The sequence below is a fragment of the Sapajus apella genome, unplaced genomic scaffold (assembly GCF_009761245.1).
Source record: "Sapajus apella isolate SASKATOON/1434 unplaced genomic scaffold, GSC_monkey_1.0 scaffold4, whole genome shotgun sequence".
Classification (NCBI taxonomy): domain Eukaryota; kingdom Metazoa; phylum Chordata; class Mammalia; order Primates; family Cebidae; genus Sapajus; species Sapajus apella.
Window position 1 is genome coordinate 35,165,006 of NW_022436944.1, and position 19,862 is coordinate 35,184,867.

The 19,862-nt window shown below is 39.0% G+C and overlaps 1 protein-coding gene across 5 annotated transcripts in view; it reads right to left on the minus strand.

Annotated features, from left to right (window-relative positions):
- Positions 1-19,862, minus strand: part of NEK11 (NIMA related kinase 11) — a 308,049-nt gene that overhangs the window by 287,632 nt on the left and 555 nt on the right. For 2 of the 5 annotated variants that reach the window (XM_032266836.1, XM_032266829.1), the window contains exon 2: positions 17,408-17,675. The exons of 1 other annotated variant lie outside the window; for it this stretch is intronic. Coding sequence is in view for 2 of the 4 variants with exons in the window: in XM_032266829.1 (XP_032122720.1) it covers positions 17,408-17,577 (170 nt within the window). In the remaining 2 variants the exon portion in view is untranslated. Of the gene's footprint in view, positions 1-17,407; positions 17,676-19,185; positions 19,324-19,862 lie in introns of those variants that run through there. 2 more of the 5 variants (XM_032266821.1, XM_032266845.1) reach the window with 2 other exon arrangements.

Consider the following 19,862-nt stretch of genomic DNA (forward strand, 5'->3'; position numbering starts at 1 on the left):
CAGCTTCCACTCAGACAAAGCAGTGTGTGGAGACTCCCATAGTGAACTTTTGCTCCAAGAACTGGCACAGGAACATACCAGGAAAGCCCAGAGGATCCACAGATCCTTTGAAGAAAATGGATTGCCGCCACATGCACCTGGAGACAGCCAAAAAACTGAGTGCCCAAAGTGTGAAAAAGGGATCGTCTGCCCCCAAACACACACCCACACTGAGGAACCTGAAGGTCCAGATCACAGAAGAAGGATCTGACCTTACCAGGAGCTGAGACAAATTTAGAGTCAAGTGAAATACAGGTGTAGAAGCAGCAGCAGGAAGAGCCCTGTGAGCTCTCGGTCCCCAGGGAAGCCGTTTCTGTCTTGGTCTCACAGCAGTCCTTGGGGAGGGCTGCCAGAGGAACCGGGGAAAGACCACACGGAGAAGGAAACTTCCAGTTGAACTTTGAAACCATTTTGACCAAAAGCAAAGACAGAACCTGGGGGAGGGGGTGAATAGGGAGTGCAGACACAGCACAGAAGCTGCGGCAGGCAGAGAAGCACAAACCCTGAAAGCCCCGCTTGCTTTCTTGCTAGGAGGCTGGTATTCTGGGGAAAGTTCCCAGCCTTGTTCATCTGCTGCCTGGAAATAACCTCAGTGCAAGGTAGGAGTGAGAATGGCCTTTTGGGCTACGTAGGAGCTGGATGAGGCCTGTAACTGCTGGTTTTCTTCCACTTCCCCTGTGACCTGCATGATGCAGCAGAGGCAGCCATAATACCCCTGGAAACATAACTCCATTGGCCTGAGAACCACACCCACATACTCCACAGCAGCCACAGCAAGCCCTGCCCAAGGAGAGTCTGAGCTCAGACAGCTTGACCTTGCCCGGACGTGATGGTCTTTCTCTACCTGCCTGGTAGCTGAAGACAAGGGAAATAATCTCTTGGGAGCTCGATGGCCCCACCTACTGCCCAATCCTCCCTATGCTACAGCAGCTGATGCTCTCTTGAAAGCGCCATCTCCTGGCTGGAGGCCAACCAACACAAAACTAGCTCAATAAAACTGCAACCAAGGATCCTCCCAGGGTCCACTTCCCTCCCCGCCACCTCCATCAGAGCAGAAGCTGGTATCCACGGCTGAGAGACCTGAAGATGGTTCACATCACAGGATGCTGTGCAGACACTCCCTACTAGCAGCCCAGAGCCCAGTAGCTCTGCTGGGTGGTTATGTCCAGAAAAGAAATAACAACCATGCAGGTCAGTTCTCAGGAAATCACATCTCTAGGGGAAATGGAAGAGCACCACATCAAGGGAGCTCTCGTCTTAAGAGCAGGAGGGAGCCCCAGATCTTCCCTCTGACATAGTCTACTCAAAGGAGAAGGAACCAGATAAAACAATCCTGGTAATATGAAAAAAGAAGGTTAACACCCCCAAAAGATCACACTAACTCACCAGCAATGGATCCAAACCAAGAAGAAATCTCTAAATTGACAGAAAAAGAATTCAGAAGGTCAATTATTAAGCTAATCAAGGAAGAACCAGAGAAAGGTGAAGTCCAACTTAATGAAATAAAAAAATGATATAAGATATAAAAAGAGAAAACTTCAGTGAAATAGAATAAATAAAAAACAATAACAATTTCTGGAAATGAAGGATACACTTAAAGAAATGCAAAATACACTGAAAAGTCTCAGCAATGGAATGGACAAGTAGAAGAAAAAACTTCAGACCTTGAAAACAAGGCTTTCAAATTAATCCAATCTGAAAAAGACAAAGAAAAAAGAATTTTTTAAAAAAGCCTTCAAGAAGTCTGAAATTATGCTAAACTACCAAACTTGAGAATAATTGGTATTTCCAAGAAAGTAGAGAAATCTAGAAGTTTGGAAAACACACTGAGAGAATAATCAAGGAGAACTTCCCTGGCCTTGCTAAAGATCTAGACATCCAAATACAGGAAGCTCAAAGAACACCTGGGAAATTCATTGCAAAAAGATCACCTAGGCACATACTAATCAGGTTATCTTAAGACAAAGGAAACTATCTTAAGAGCTGTGAGGCAAAACCATCAAGTAACATATAAAGGAAAACCTATCATACCAGCAGCAGATTTCTCAGCAGACATCCTACAAGCTAGAAGGGACTGGGGCCCTATCTTTAGCCTCCTAAAACAAAATAATTATCAGCCAGGAATTTCAGCAAAACTAAGCTTCATAAGTGAAAAAAAGATAGTCTTTTTCAGACAAACAAATACTGAGAGAATACATCACTACCAAGCCAGCACTATAAGAACTGCTAAAAGGAGTTCCATAGCTTGAAAACACATCTTCAAAATACACCAAAGTAAAACTTTCTTAAAGCATAAATCTCATAGGACCTATAAAACAAAAACACAATGAAAAAATAAAAAGGTATTCAGGCAATAAATAGCATGATGAATAGAAGAGTATGTATCTCAATAGTAATACTTAATATAAATAACATAAATGCTCCACTTAAAAGACACAGAATGGCAGAATGAAAAAGAATTCATCCGCTGTTCTCAAGAGACTCACGTAATACAGAAGGACTCATGTAAACTTAAAGTAAAGGGGTGGAAAAAGATATTCCAAGCAAATGGACACCAAAGGCAAGGAGGAGTAGCTATTCTTATATCAGACAAAACAAATTTTAAAACAACAGCAGTTAAAAAAGACAAAGAGGGATGTTGTACAATGATTTAAAAAAGCTTGCCCAAAAGGAAAATATCACAATCCTAAATATATATGCACCCAGTACTGGAGGTTCTAAATTTACAAAACAATTACTACTAGACCTAAGATATGAGATAGATGCAACACAATAATAGCGGTGGACTTCAACACTCCACTGACAGCAATAGACAGGTCAGCAAGATAAAAAGTTAATAAAGCCACAGGACATACTACCCAGCAACTGTAGAATATACATTATGTGCATCAGTGCATGTAACATTCATTCTTCAAGACAGACCATCTGATAACCCATAAAACAAGTCTCAATAAATTTAAGAAAATTGAAATTATATTAAGTACTCTCTCAGATCACAGTGGAATCAAACTGAAAATCCACTCCAAAAGGAACTCTCAAAATCATGGAAATACATTGACATTAAATAACCTGCTCCTGAATGATCGTTGGGTCAACAATAAAATCAAGATGGAAATTTAAAAATTATTTGAATTGAACTAAAATAGTGACAAAACCTATAGAAACCTCTGGGATACAGAAAGGAGGGTGGGTAAGAGGAAAACTGATAGACTTAAATGCCCACGTCAAAAAAGTCTGTAAGGGCACGAATAGATAATTGTCAATTTTAGATCTTTTCCACTTTCTCCTGTGGGCACTTAGAACTATAAATTTCCCTCTAAACACTGACCTAGCTGTCCCAGAGATTCTGGTATGCTGTGTCTTTGTTCTCACTGATTTCAAAAAGCGTATTTCTGCCATAATTTTGTTATTTACCCAGTAGTCATTCAGGAGCAAGTTGTTCAGTTTCCATGTAGTTGTGTGGTTTTGAGTGAGTTTCTTAATCCTGAGTTCTAATTTCATTGCACTGTGGTCTGAGAGACTGTAAAGATTTCCCTTCTTTTGCATTTGCTGAGGAGTGTTTTATTTCCAACTATGTGGCTGATTTTAGAATAAGTGCTATGTGGTGCTGAGAAGAATATATATTCTGTTGATTTGGAGTGGAGAGTTCTATAAATGTCTATTAGGTCTGCTTGGTCCAGAGCTGAGTTCAAGTCCTGAATATCCTTGTTAATTTTCTGTTTCATTGATCTAATATTGACAGTAGGGCGTCAAAGTCTCCTACTATTATTGCGTGGGAGTCTAAGTCCCTTTGTAGGTCTCCTAATAACTTGCTTTATGAATCTGGGTGCTCCTTTATTGGGTGCATATATACCTAGGTCAGTTAGCTCTTCTTGTTGTATTGATCCCTTTACCATCATGTAATGCCCCTCTTTGTCTTTTCTGATCTTTGTTGGTTTAAAGTCTGTTTTATCAGAGACTAGGATTGCAACCCTGCTTTTTTTTTTTTTCTTTTTTTCACTTTCCATTTGCTTGGTAAATCTTTCTCCATCCCTTTATTTTGAGCCTTTGTGTGTCTTTGCACATGAGATCGGTCTCCTGAATACAGTACACCTATGGGTCTTGACTCTTTATCAAATTTGCCAGACTGTGCCTTTTAATTGGGGCATTTAGCTCATTTACATTTGAGGTTAATACTGTTATATATGAATTTGTTCCTGTCATTATGATGCTAGCTGGTAATTTTCCCCATTAGTTGATGTAGTTTCTTCATAGTGTCTTGGTCTTTACATTTTTGTTTGTTTTTGTAGTGGCTGGTACTGGTTTCTCCTTTCCATATTTGGTGCTTCCTTCAGGAGCTCTTATAAGGCAGGCCTGGTGGTGACAAAATCCGTCAGTATTTGTTTGTCTGTAAAGGATTTTATTTCTCCTTCACTTATGAAGCTTAGTTTGTCTGGATATGAAATTCTGGGTTGAAAATTCTTTTCTTTAAGAATATTGAATATTGGCCCCCACTATCTTCTGGCTTGTAGAGTTTCTGCAGAGAGATCCAGCTTCCCTTTGTGGGTAACCAGACCTTTCTCTCTGGCTGTCCTTCACATTTTTTCCTTCATTTCAACCTTGCTGAATCTGACAATATGTGTCTTGGGGTAGCTCTTCTCAAGGAGTATCTTTGTGATGTTCTCTGTGTTTTCTGAATTTGAATGTTGGCCTATCTTGCTAGGTTGAGGATGTTCTCCTGGATAATATCCCGAAGTGTGTTTTGCAACTTGGTTCCATTCTCCCCAACACTTTCAGGTACACCAATCAAATGTAGGTTTGGTTTTTTCACACAGTCCCACATTTCTTGGAGGCTTTGTGCATTCCTTTTCATTCTTTTTTCTCTAATCTTGTCTTCACACTTTATTTCATTAAGTTGATCTTCAATTGCTAATATTCTTTCTTCTGCATGATCAGTTCAGCTCTTGATACTTGTTTGTGCCTCACGAAGTTCTCATGGTGTGTTTTCAGTTCCATCAGGTCATTTATGTTCTTCTCTAAACTGGTTATTCTAGTTAGCAATTCCTCTAACCTTTTATCAAGGTTCTTAGCTTCCTTGCATTGGGTTAGAACATGCTCCTTTAGCTTAGAGGAGTTTGTTATTACCCATCTTCTGAAGCCTACTTCTGTCAATTTGTCAAACTCATTCTCTGTCCAGTTTTGTTCCCTTGCTGGTGAGGTGTTGTGATCCTTTGGAGAAGGGACATTCTGGTTTTTGGCATTTTGAGCCTTTTTGCACTGGTTTTTCCTCATCTTCGTGGATTTTTCTACCTTTGTTCTTTGCTGTTGGTGACCTTTGGATGAAGTTTTTGCATGATCATCCTTTTTGCTGATGTTGATGCTATTGCTTTGTATTTGTTAGTTTTTCTTCTAATAGGCCTCTTTGCTGCAGGTCTGCTGGAGTTTGCTGGTGGTCCACTCCAAACCCTGTTTGCCTGGGTATCACCAGTGGAGGGTGCAGAACAGCAAAGAATGCTACCGGCTCCTTCCTCTGGAAACCTCGTCCCAGAGGGGCACCCACCTGATGCCAGCCAGAGCTCTGCTGTATGAAGTGTCTATCAACCCCTGCTGGGAGGTGTCTCCTAGTCAGGAGGCATGGGGGTCAGGGACCCACTTGAGGAGGCATTCTGTCCCTTAGCAGAGCTCAAGCACTGTGCCGGGTGATCTGATGGTCTCTTCAGAGCTGGCAAGCAGGAACATTTAAGTCTGCTGAAGCTGCGCCCACAGTCACCCCTTCTTTCAGGTGGTTTGTCCCAAGGAGATGGGAGTTTGATCTATAAGGCCGTGAATGGGGCTGCTGCCTTTCTTTCAGAGATGCCCTGCCCAGAGAGGAGGAATCCAGAGAGGCAGTCTGGCTACAGTGGCTTTGACAAGCTGCAGTGGGCACCACCCAGTTTGAACTTCCTGGCAGCTTTATTTACACTGTGAGGGAAAAACTGCCTACTCAAGCCTCAGTAATGGCAGACACCCATCCCCCCATCAAGCTCGAAGTCCCAGATCACTGCTGACTGCTGTTAACAGGAGTTAAAATTTCAAGCCAGTGGATCTTAGCTTGCTAGGCTCCGTGGGGGTGGGATCCGCTGAGCAAGACCACCTGGCTCCCTGGCTTCAGCTCCTTTTCCAGGGGGGTGAAGAGTTCTGTCTCTCTGGTGTTCAAGGCACCACTGGGGTACCACAAACAAAGCCCTGCAGCTAGCTTGGTGTCTGACTAAATGGCCGCCCAATTTTGTGCATGAAACCCAGGGCTCTTGTGGTGTAGGTACCCAAGGGAATCTCCTGGTCAGTGGGTTGCGAAGACCGTGGGAAAAGTGTAGTACCTGGGCTGGGATGCACCATTCCTCACAGCACAGTCCCTCATGGCTTCCCTTGGCCAGGGAAGGGAGTTCCCTGACCTCTTGCACTTCCCGGGTAAGACAATGCCCCACCCTGCTTCTGCTCACCCTCAGTGGGCTGCACCCACTGTCTAACCTGTCCCAATGAGATGAATCGGGTACCTCAGTTGGAATGCAGAACTCATTCGCCTTCTGAGTTGGTCTCACTGGGAGCTGCAGACTGGAGCTGTTCTTATTTGGCCATCTTGCTCAGGAATCCACCTTTTGAGTTTTTATAAAGTAGAAGTCCCCATTGAGTACTTCCAGGTACTCAATACTGAGTTCCTGTCCAAGTATAATTATGAAACACTGAGCCCTGGCCTCTTCATCCATCAGTAAAGGATATTTGTTACCAGCTGAGCACGACTTTTGCTGCTGAAACTAGTGTTGAACTAAAAAACTGTCAAATTTAAAACTGCTTTGACAGATACACGCCTTAAACACACACAAACATACACACACACAGAGTTTTTATAGTTAATGTGAACTAGCAAATAATCCTAAAATAGGTTTTATCTGGGGGAAATGATCTACTGTTGTCAGTTTTCAAAACCTTTTGAATACGTATTCACTCCCTGTAGGTTCAATAGTCAACTGCTTTAAAGATAATAAAGCTAACTTAAAATTCAAAATTAGATATGTGTCAGGTCCAATTCATATGGAATACTCAAATGTTTCATTTCTTAAGTAATGTTAGGCTGCCTTGCAACTCACATCTGTCATTAATCCTTCTTGTAATTAGGATTACTAAAACAATTCTAAAAATAATAGAATCTACTCAACAGAGCTCAATAATCTTTGCACTGAAATGTCTTTGAAATAGCAATATAAATTAAAAGCAGCTGATCACCAAATCGCAAATCCAATATTGTAAAAAGTGGATTGGGTGATATCCCAAAATTCATAGTGTATGCCAAGGGCTGTTGAGTGACAAATTTTCCTTGAATCTCCCCTGAAGGAAAGCAGCCATAGCTAAGTGGTTAGGTTTTAAATGTTTTCTTAAAATTCAAACTAATAGAGAAGTGGAAACATCAACCAAACTTTAATTAAAATGCTAAGTGGCTGCTGCATGTGGGAGAGAGCGAGAAAATTGGCACCCAAACACATTCTAATCAGAAATTCAATATTCCAAATTTTCCACTCTTAGAAAGCTAGAAACCTAGTATGTAGGACAATATTATCTACTACATTTTGACCTTCCATCTTCACTTGCCCAACAAAGGTCACAAAAAACAAAGCCTATAATTTTTCTTTGAACTAAAAACAATAAAACCGGCTGGCCTAAATCCAAGATTAAAAAGCAACACTCAGCGGAAACTATCACGTTTCATAATAATTATCATTAGTAACTGCAAATTCAGCCAGTTTAACAATCTTAAAGGTGTTCATATATCAATAGTACAGGGTTTTTGCTTTTTCTAAACACAATTATTAAGGTATAATTGACATACAACATACTGCACATACTTTAAGTGTATAATTTGCCAAATTTTGACATATGTCTATACCCATGAGACATAACACCATCTCCACAATCATGATAATGAGAATATCCATAACCCCCACGTTTCATAACATTCAGGGTTTGCTTTTTTAATAACTAAAACTTTGGGTTTTTTAATATAACTACCCAAATAAATACAGCACTACTGTACTAGTAAGTATGTTCTATAGCATGTCAAAGGCTCATAATTATTCATTCATGAGTAGCAGGTACTAGGGCCTTTGAGAGGATCTGGGAAAAAAAAAAGTGACTGTCTTCTTCTTAAACTGTGGAATGGACATTTAATTTCACAGTATTTTAAAGCAATGAAGTTCACAGAACATTCACTGCTTACTTTTCATACTACATAATCTGAGTTATTATTATACAATGTACAATTAATGCAGTGCACTACTTTTAGGATTGGTATAACAATGTTTATTTTCCACGAGATGTACAAATTACCCTTTCCAAAAACCAAACTTAGGAATAACTGACCAAGAAACTATTAGTAAAATGAGGGTTGTTTTTCTCTCATGTTGGCTTGTAAGTCATGCACATCACTCAAAGTGCACTATTTGAACATGGATGTCATGGCAGCTAAACTTTTTCCCCAGGAAAATCAGTTGAAGAGTCATAAATTTGATCCAGAAACTAATTTTAACTTGAGAATTTTCCACATTCTCATTTCTTTTAAATTTAAGTCATATATGTATCTCATTTTAAGTTATTCAAAGGTGGATGATATCACAACTAAAATTTTCAATTCAAAATAGGTATAAAGTTGGGTGCTGGCAAAAATTGCCCATATCTACTCCTGAGAGACATTCATGTGTCAAAAAGGAACCAGATAAGTTTAGAAGGAAAGGACTAAGTAAAAAAGACTCCTCCCTCAACTGATCTGGTTAGTGTCAGCGACGGGAAAAAACTGCCTGCTGTTTGCCAAGGAGAGAGTTGGGCTGCTGGATGCCCCAAAAGTTGTTGAAAAAAAATAATTCTCCCAAAAAAGTTGCTTGTGTGGAAACAACAGCAAGAAGGGCTAGTTACAGATTGTACTTGAGGGTGCCATGCTTGTTTTGGGGTCAGGAAATTAAAGTTAGCTGACTGACTCAATATTCTATTATTCATCAGCCATTAAAAACTCTAGATTTGGTTACTGAGGTTCCTCTGGACTCTATTAAAAATCAGCTCAGTTTTTATTATAATACATCTCACTGAAAAAAGCCCTTTTTAGGTGAAGGGGAAAAAAACCCACAAGGTAGACTACACCCATAAAGTTTTTCTCTTGCATTTTTTGCACTCATCCTAAAACATTTTATTTATTGAATAAATGAGATACAGTAACACTTAATAGGCTTAACACACAAATCTTGCACTTAAAAAACAGGTAGTCAACAATGACAATGCAAAGGGACCCACATATCCAATTATATTTATTATTATTATTTACTAGAATAGCTTAGATATTCCCCCATCTCATACATTCAAATAAAAATGCTATTCCATATTTCATAGGATATTATTCAGTGTTAGCCAGACCTTTAGCTTCCCTATTCACGAACCTACCAGAACAATGCATTGTAAGAACAGAGTGGAATGACAAATTTAAACAAGTCTGAACATCTAACAAGTATACTATTGTAATTTGAATATACTCTTTTACTGATGACACTAATATAGCTGTAGTATTTTAAACAAATCACTTTTGTTTTCTTTTGAACAGTAGTAATGTAAGAAAAAAGAATTCCTTTTAAGAAGAATTTTTGAGTATTGTTGTCTTCTTCCTAAATGTTTCTTGGCAATTCAGTCTTAAAAGGAGGCTTTTTTGGCCCCCTGCCCAAAACAAAAAGAAATAGAGGGTTTCCCTGCAGCCTATTCATCCTAAAATATTTTATTAGTCATCCCTGATCTGCAAATATTAAAAACCAGATAAAAAGCCTATGGATTCTTTTATGCTAACACATGCAGCAAAGCAGCCTCAGGAAAATCATTTACCTCAGAATGTTGCCTTCATTACCAAGATTGAAACTAATCAAAGTAACTATGTGTCCTTGCATTTTCTTCTCTCCTTATCCCTTCCATCTCCCAAACTTTAAATGTAAGATGGCCAGAAGCTCAGAGGCTTGATCTTATTGTGTGCAGAGGACTGGCAAAGCCCAAAGTGAAGTCCAAGTTCAAATGTACTCTTTCTATGTTTACCCAGAGGAACCGAAGCACACGATTCCTAGAATCTGAACTGTTTTAAAAGAGATTTTAATATGCTTTCATGTTATACTTTCTCTTAAAAGATAAGCAGGAAAATTTTTTTAAAAACTGTGAGAAACTGAAAGAAACTGTGTTTTGATGTCTGGCAGAGCAAAACAGAAAGAAAGCATTAGTTTCCTCCAAATTGCTTTCACAACTCTCCACTGAGAAACCACTGAATCCTATTAAATTAACTCGGCCCTCTCAATAAACCCACTCTCCCTTCACAACCACTGGAGAGAACTCCTAGATATAATATAGAAATAGTAGCTTTAATAAGAATACATAGATTGAGCTCAAAGTTAAACTGATTAAATCTATTGATGTTTTTTTTAAAGTGACTCAAAACTGAAAGTAAATTATGTTAAAATGATTAAATAAATCAGACAGAAAAGTTCATACATAGGTATGAGTAGGTGCAAGATATAAACATTAGCTTTGCTGAAGGCTATCAGCTATTAAATGGCGGAAATTACAGTCACAATCTGAGTTACTGAAAGTGTATTTTTAATATTACAAAAACCCACCTATTTTAGTAAGAATTCTTACTCATGCCAGGTGCAGTGGCTTATGCTTGTAATCCTAGCTCTTTGGGAGGCTGAGGCGGGCAGATCAGGAGGTCAGGAGTTGGAGACGAGCCTGGCCAAGATGGTGAATTTAGTAAACCCTGTCTCTGCTAAAAATACAAAAATTAGCCAGGTGCAGTGGCAGGTGCCCATAATCCCAGCTACTTGGGAGGCTGATGCAGGAGAATTGCTTGAACCCGGGAGGCGGAGGGTGCGGTGAGCCGAGACTGCACCACTGCACTCCAGCCTGGGCAACAGAGTGAGAGAAAGGTGCTTTTAAAGAAGAGTACTAACATGGGAAAATACTTATATTTTAGTGCTTAAAAAGAGCATGTGAGATTGTACATACACTGAACCCTATTCCACTTTAGTGCCTTTCACACCAAATACAACTGTTCTCCCATCCCTTTGCCCAGCACAAGGATCCTCAAAGTGCAATCCTCTGAGAAGTAGTAACAGCTGTTAGAAAAGCAAATCATCAGGCCCCTCCCACCAGACCTGCTGAATCAGAAACCTCTGGGGTAGCAAGGAGCCCAGCAATCTGTTTTAATAAGCTCTCCAGACAATTCTGAAGCTCCATAAATTCTGAAAACCGCTGGCTACTTCTTAATAATGCTTTGGATTTCAGCTGACAGTTCTCAGGGAAGCTTTGCCCCACTCGACCTTCCATCCTGCAAGCATAGATGAGTCTATTGTACCTCACAAGAACCAAGATTTTTCTTTCACAAGTTATCGCAGCTATAATTATTTATGATTATGTAAGCTTTGGTTTTTTTGTTTGTTTGTTTTGTTGCTCAGGCTGGAGTGCAGTGGCGCAATCTCGGCTCACTACAGCCTCTACCTCACGGGTTCAGGTGATTCTGCTGCCTCAGCCTCCTGAGTAGCTGGGATTACACACACGCACCACCATGCCTGGCTAAATTCTTTTTTTTTTTTTTTAATTTTTAGTAGAGACGGGGTTTCACCATGTTGGTCAGGCTGATTTCAAACTCCTGACCTCGTGATCTGCCTGCCTCGGCCTCCCAAAGTGCTGGGATTACAGACGTGAGCCACCATGCCCAGCCTATAAGCAGGGTTTTAATCTCCAGACCAGATATTTCAAGTCTATTGACACATCTGAATCACCTGGAAGCACTCAAAAAATCCTTGGTCATACCCCAGGCCAAACTGAATTCACTGGAGTATGACTCAAGCATCTGTACTTTTTAAATATTTGGCCAAGGCTAAGAATTACTGCACCAGACTCAAGCTCCAGGTGACCAGTAAATGGTGACCAGTATTCGTTGAATGAATATGTGAGGTTTTTTCACTTGATTTTGTGGGTTTTGTTTTAGTCTTGCACATGATACAAAATTCCAAACGCACAGCAAGGGTTCAGTGAAAAGTGAAGTTTCCTTCTCTTCCCACCTCCCATTTCGGAGACAACCACTGGGACCAATGCCATGTTTCCTTAAAGACCGAATATTTGTCAATGCATACAATGCAAAAGGCCACAAGTTGGATGGCAGGATTATAGATTATCTTACTGCTTCTTTATGTACACTTGAACTTTTTGTAAAATGTATACACATTACTTTCAATATTGGGAAAGTAATATTGCTAGGACTTTAAAAAACCTACTGTAATACAAACCCAAGAGCTCTCTGAGGAGACAAGAGCCTGGACCTGAAGGCCATTTCTTTAAGGACTTATAGGCCTTTTCCTATTTAACTCCTGATCCTCATCTCAGGCAGACATATGAGACTGATGGGGAAAAAAATGCCTTCTGCAGACACAAAGCATTTCCATGTTTACCATTTTCCCCATATTTAGGCAAAGACCAAGGTGTAGGATCACAGTTCAGGGGAAAAATGTTTGGATATTTACATGGATAAGACCAAGGGTAAAATACAAATAAATTAGATAGTACGCAGAAACAAAGTAAGGTAATTACCATATTGAGCTAGAAATGGAGTCAGGCAGTGGCCACTCCAACATCTCTGAGTGCAACCAGCTACACGGATATTCAAGCATTGTCTTGTACTGTATACTAGTTGTTTTATGTGTATTGATTTAGTCTTCCAGACTGGAAGCACCTGAGGGCCAGGCCTTCTCTCCTGCTGCTTGTTTCCTCTCTCATGCTGAGCCAAAGCGAAGGTTTAATATTCAAATTGTATTAAATACTTAATCGCTGACAGACTAAAACAGACTGTAGCAGAAAATCAACTCTACGTAGTAAGATCACTGTATCTTAAATGTGATAAATTTTTTAAAATCATTATAACCAACATTTTACGCTGATAAGATGAATGCTGAAATTCATTGAGGCTGTGGCCATGATTAATTACAAGTTTAATCATGTATTTTAGGGTAAACCTATTTCCTTAACATCTATTTTCTATTAAATTACATGCACTATGCTAATGTTAGGGGCCAAAGTAATTTCTTGGCTGATGAAATCTTTTGGGTTTGATTTTTTTGAAAAGCTACTTTGACAACTTAACAACACTATAAAATAAAATGAATAAGAACTAGCACAATCTTTTCAGGACTATGACAACATAATTAGAGCAGAATGTCTATAATTATGAAAGAAAATATTCTCAATTTTTTTTATGAATTTCGTGATGCATAATAAAGGAAAAACCTCTATCTCATTCACTATGCATTTTAACAGTTTAATTTTATTCTACTGTGATAATGAAAAAAGGGATGCCAGATGTTTATTCCAAAAAGAAAACTCTCCAAACATGCATCAAGCAAGTTTAATGTCTGTAGCTTTTATTTTAATCTCATAGCTAATTCCGAAAGTCAATAAAAAATGTAAAGGAATATGGCATTTACATTGTAATTAAAGGTCACCTAATATGCAAAATGTCAATGGTAGAATGATGCCCCCAAGTGGCAAAATGGTAAATTGCAATACTGTGATGGAAAAGTTGTTAAGTACTATGTACATACAGCTGTTCCATTTTGTCAAGTTCTTTGATTAAATCTAGAAATGTATATAATGAATCTGTATTTCATAGGTACTAGTCATAAGTCCTACAGACTTTATGGTCTACCCTAGTTATTACTTTAACACTGATACCAAGGGATAGTCTAATATCTTCCTTATGAGCTCAAAAAGTTAGGGGTGTATCTGCAAAACAAAAAGGGAAATCAGATGTATTCTGATATGTTAAGGGAACAGCATTTAGACCATTATAGAAATCTCTATAAAGTATTCATCTTCTATCCCCCTCTAACATTACCCAATTCCCTATGTTTGTGGTCTAGTATGTAAAGCAGAATTTAAAACCTTATCTACTCAAATTGCTTGGACAACGATTAGTGCTAATAACGAGCTTTGCACACAAACTAAAGGTTCAAGTATCAACACTAAAAAAAAAAAAGTTTAGTTTCCTGCCTCCATACATGTATTAAACCTAACAATCACTGATGAGTTGATATCTTAGCTAAAAGGTTCACATTCTGAGAACCAATTTATTTTGAACAGCCGTAGAGATATAAAAGATGACAACAGAATTGTTACAATCTCAAGAAACATCCTTGAATACGTTTTTAAAATTACATGCCTGGTTTCAGATTGCTTTATTTAGGAGATTTTTCTCACTTAAAAATAATGCCAAAAAAAAAAAAAAAAAAAAAAAAAACCCTTCCATTTATTAGAAGTGTCCAGTTGCAGTAATTGGGTGGTAATTAGCTAAAGTTTTGTTGGGCTTCTTTTGATTATTCCTTTAACTTGCATTATTTATGATTAAGGTGAATCTGTGCTGTTTTTGAGGGATAATTATGAGCAAGGCAATGTGATGTCTAAATCTTATATGAGTAGGCAGATATTATATTCTTATTACAATCCTATGAGGTATTATACCCATTTTAAAGATGAGAAAACCAAAGCTCAGATTAGAATGTGCATAATCTAGACGTCACATTAAGAACAGGGCTGGTTTTACTCCTTGACTTGTTTACATCCAAAGCTGGGATTTTAACAATTACACCATTTTGTGAGTAGTCACATTTGTACTCTTTCTGATTTTAGCAAATGATCCCAAAAGCAAATGTCTGCAAAGGTCAGTAGGTAGTGGAAAGGTGATGCAGATGTATGCAAGAGAGAGAGAGGAGAGGTAGGAATGTGGCTAACTGGAGAATATAGAATTTGTCTAACGCAGTAGCTGCTACTTAGCTTTAGCAGCCCATTGTGGCTACATAGGCACTCATGTTAGCATTACCAAATCTTTTTTTTTTTTTTTTTTTTTTAAGAGAAGAGGAAATTCTTGATTTGTATGAGCTCCTCATTTTAAAATACTGACTCCTGGCTGGGTGCAGCTCATGCCTGTAATCCCAGCACTTTGGGAGGCTGAGACAGGAGGATCACCTGAGGTCAGGAGTTCAAGATCAGCCTGGCCAAAGTGGTGAAATCCTGTCTCTACTAAAAATACAAAAATTAGCCAGATGCAGTAGTGCACACCGTAATGTCAGCTACTCGGGAGGCTGAGGTGGGAGAATCACTTGAACCCGGGAGGTGGAGGTTGCAGTGAGCCGAGATCGTGCCACTGCACTCCAGCCTGGGCGACAGGCTCCATCTCAATAAATAAATAAATAAATAACAAAACTAACTACTAAAGAAACATTACCCAGGTCGAACAAAACACATCTGAAAGCCAAATGTAGCCAGTATACAATATGTTTTAGATTCTAATGGCGAATGATTCCTTTCCCAGAGATTCTGGACTAGAACTTCTGGTGCCAAATGATTTTTGTCCGTTATCCTCACCATTGGATTCATTCCACAAACATAGACTCTGTCTGCCATCTTCAGCTCCAGTCATGTGTTTTAAGGTTAGTTCAGGTACAAGAAAGATCACTAACAAATCACTAACCAACCAACCAGCCCCAGCACCACTGTTTCTCTCTCATTCTCTTTCTATCTCTCTCTCTCTCTCCTCCCCACTGACTACAAACACACTGTCTCCACTCATTCATTATCTCAGATCTAAAGGTTTCAAGTCTGATTTTCATACATTTTATTTAACATCCTTTTAATCAACTTTTTAGTTCTTCTGTGAATCATCTTAAAATTTTTCATATTCCTCATTAGTTGAAGAAACCAAAATTGGGTATGATCCGACAGTGTAGTTTTTAGAAGTATTGGGCTGATTTAGGTCTCACTCTCAATGTTTCCATAAAGGCTCTCTAGTAATTGTCAGAAATTTATCATCCTGTTCTAAATGGCTAGAAGAGCACCTCTAGGATGATAGGGAAAAAATCCTTTTCAGTTAGGAGTCATAATGCATGTTCTAAGGACATCAGAAAAATGCCAGCTCTTTTATCATTCCTCATGTAGAAATTGACTAAAAACTAGAAATTCTAGGTAATTGCAACTTTTAAAAATTCTGGACAGAGACCATTTAAAAGGTTGATTTTTAAAACAAAGTAGTAACATCACTAACACTTAACTTTACAATTCCTAGGACATATGAAGATGTAGAAAAGTGTTTATCACACTGATTTTAAATCCACTCTTAAATATCCAGTGGACAAAAGCTGGAAGAAGTTAGAGTAGCCTTAAAACCTCTGAAGAAAACAACATATTATGGGATAAAAATGTGGTCTTCTTGGGTTAAGGGCTGATATCTTGGATCATTCTTCCTTCTGCTTTCTGTTCCTCCCGTATTTCTGATATGCAAGTTTCTTATCCTAACTTCAATTCCAACTTTCTTTCCACTGCAGCAAATTTAAAAAAAACTTTATGCCAAAAATGCACTTTTATCTGTAAGGGAGGTACTGTCTATTAAGAGTTGTCCTCTAGTATGAAAGTGTATAGGGTCTGATCATAATCAAAAGAGAGGGGTGGCAAGGGGGTCATCAATATAAGCTAATTTTCAATGGGAGTGCCCATATGGTTTAACCATTTAATCTGAGGGCTTCCTCAGATTAAACAGAATTTGAAAATCTCTCCCATGGAAAGCCTAAAGAAAATTAATACTGTACTTCCCCTGGTATACCCTATTCATCTCAAATGTGAATAACTGTTTATTTGCATTTTGTAACATTTCTAAAAATAGTCATTATGAACAATTCTTATTTTCTCACTCAGCAGGTACCAATCAAGTTAAGTGGAAGCAATACTGCTATTGAGATTATGGCATGGCCAAACATCTTATTTTCACATAATCTATCCCATTTCCCTTCTCTAAGTCATTTGGATACTTTATTCACCTGCTAAAATGTCTTTAAACCTAGTATGAAAGATTAATCAGGGAGCATTCCTACCTTTACAAAATACTTGCTGTAATATAAAGAGCAAAGTGGACATTGCTCCGTGTTCTTTTTTTTTTTTTTTTTAAACAGAGTCTTGTTCTGTCATCCAGGCTGCAGTACAGCGGATCTCGGCTCACTGCAACCTCCACCTCCAATGTTTAAGCGATTCTTGTGCCTCAGCCTCCCCAATAGCTGAGATTACAGGCATGCACCACCCTGCCTGGCTAATTTTTGTATTTTTAGAAGAGACAGGGTTTCGCCATGTTGGCCAGGCTGGTCTTGAACTCCTGACCTCAAGTGATCCGCCCACCTTGGCCTCCCAAAGTGCTGGGATTACAGGCATGAGCCACCACGCCTGGCCTGCTTCATGTTCTTAATCAGCTAAGACCTGCAAACAACAAGCAACCTACTCAAAATTCGTAAGAAGAATTTTTACTTACAATTCCTCTCCTTGTTTGGCTTTCTTGTCTGAAACCAGATAGACAGTTCCAAAACTTCCACTGCCAAGTTTCTGTTGAAGCACATATCTTCTTGCAATCAAGGTGTTTGGACAAGTGGAAATGGCTGTTGATCCACTCACACACTTAGCTGCCTCTTGGAATTTCAGCATTGCTCCAAACAAGAGAGAACTCGTTCGTTCATTTATAGAAACAACATTCAACTCTCCTAAGAAATGGACAGATTCATCCAAACAGTGTTGGTCAATGCCTTAAAGATGAAAAGTTCAAAGATCAGGTCTAAAGGATGCTAGATGATTCCTAAGACAAAGTGTAACTTTCGACAGTGATATCTGCACCTTGACCAGCAGACTGACTGAATGACACCATATTGGTTAACGACTTGAAAGAAAAATGTTAAAAGGTAGAGATACCACAAATTCTAGTAGAAGGCAGTCTTTCACAGGAAGAGCCTCCCTTTATACATTGAAATTTGGCAGAACTGAATTACAGCTACCTTTCTACAAATTTCTGGGATGTATATCTGTTTTACAATCAATACTCTCTTCATTTATTTAAGATTTATGCTCCCCACCTACTTATAAAAGAATCAAAATAAAAGAACATTATCACTTCCTTAAATCTATATATCTGCAGCAACATTTTTGCAATGCCCTCTTCCCACCTTATGGTTACTTTGGTTTACAAAGAGTTAGTATTAACCAGGAATTATCAGATGCTGTTTCCTTTAGATTTCCTTTTTTTCTGTAGATGTTAAACCACAGTTTTTGCATTTATTAGAAGAGTTACAAAGAGGGAGAATGATTCAGAGGGAATTTTTTCCCATGCTTAGCAAATTCTAACCTAGTTTCTGACTTTGCTATTGTACACATTGTGTACAATCTCTCTGGATTAAAAACAGGAAGAGTTACAAATTCAATTCAAACCTAAAATTGCATTTAATGTCAGTGGAAAATAAATGTTACAGATAATCTGTAATTCCTCAGGAAGCTATGAGATGTGGCAGTTATGAGAGGCAGGACTGTTTCATATGCGTAGGTACAAAGTAAAGTCACTTTTATTTCATCAGAATGTTAAATGTTTTGTTATCATGAAAAGTGTGCTTTTTAAAAAATCTAGATAGAAATACAATTTTAAATTGAAAATTGTCTACACGTTGGAGTTAGGTTTTCGTATTTAACAATTCCAAAGCTAGGAGACAAAAACCTATTGTTTTTAAGGATGGCCAATGGGCTTTACATGGTGGTGTCAGTTAACCACAAAAACTATGAGAGCAATTAACCACAAAAACCCTCAAAATATCGGTGGCTCACGCCTGTAATCCCAGCACTTTGGGAGGCCGAGGCTGGTGGATCACGAGGTCAAGAGATCGAGACCATCCTGGTCAACATGGTGAAACCCCGTCTCTACTAAAAATACAAAAAATCAGCTGGGCATGGTGGCGCGTGCCTGTAATCCCAGCTACTCAGGAGGCTGAGGCAGGAGAATTGCCTGAACCCAGGAGGCGGAGGTTGCGGTGAGCCAAGATCGCGCCACTGCACTCCAGCCTGGGTAACAAGAGTGAAACTCCGTCTCAAAAAACAAAACAAAAAAAAAATTGGTAAATGCTCATTTACAACATTTTCCTTCTCTAAAATGTAATCAGTTAAGTTGTAACTGATACGAGTGAGATTAGTTCCCAGCTTTTTTTTTCCACCTTCCAAAGACATGTTAGTAAAATCTGTTGAAAAAACAACCAGAGAACAGGCCTCTAAATGTACCTTTTGTTTGTTTCCCCTTCACTGTTCTAAAAGCGATGCCATCAGGCCAAACTAAGCTGTTCAAATAAGTCTTTCCAACTCAAAAGGGTCCTTTGGGTCACTCAGTAATTCTCATTTTAAAGATGAGATTAAGGTTTCCTTTAGGAAGGACAGAATTAGGGACGGACAGAATAGTTATGAGAGGTTCACTTCTGGCGGCTCCTATTTGTAAAGGACGGTCTAAATCCAGCAGTGCTTAAGCAGTCTGGCCCAGGCTGCAGAATACTCTGCAACTAGGTTCCCTCGGCCCAACCTCACAGACTCAGCCCTGCCCCCCATCCCAGTCCACTTTTAGGTCATCCATCCACTAGTCTCCTCTGTGCAACCACAGACCTACCCAAGAATGTGTCGCAGTGCCTAGATTCTAGAACTATCTGTTCACTTGACAACACCATCCCCCTCGAGGTTTGTGAATGAACTTGGGCACTGAGAACACATCTTCTTTATCTCTGCATCCCCAATGCCTGGCATAATGCCTGGCATATACTAGGTGTTTAATAAACCTTGTTAGAGCAAATAAGTGTTCATCAGATCAACTGACGTCCAAAGGAGGGAAAAAATGTTGGTTAAGAAAGCTAGATGGGAACTTGGAGAAAGCTACCACCTTACGCAAACTACCCCTTCTCGGTGAAACAGAT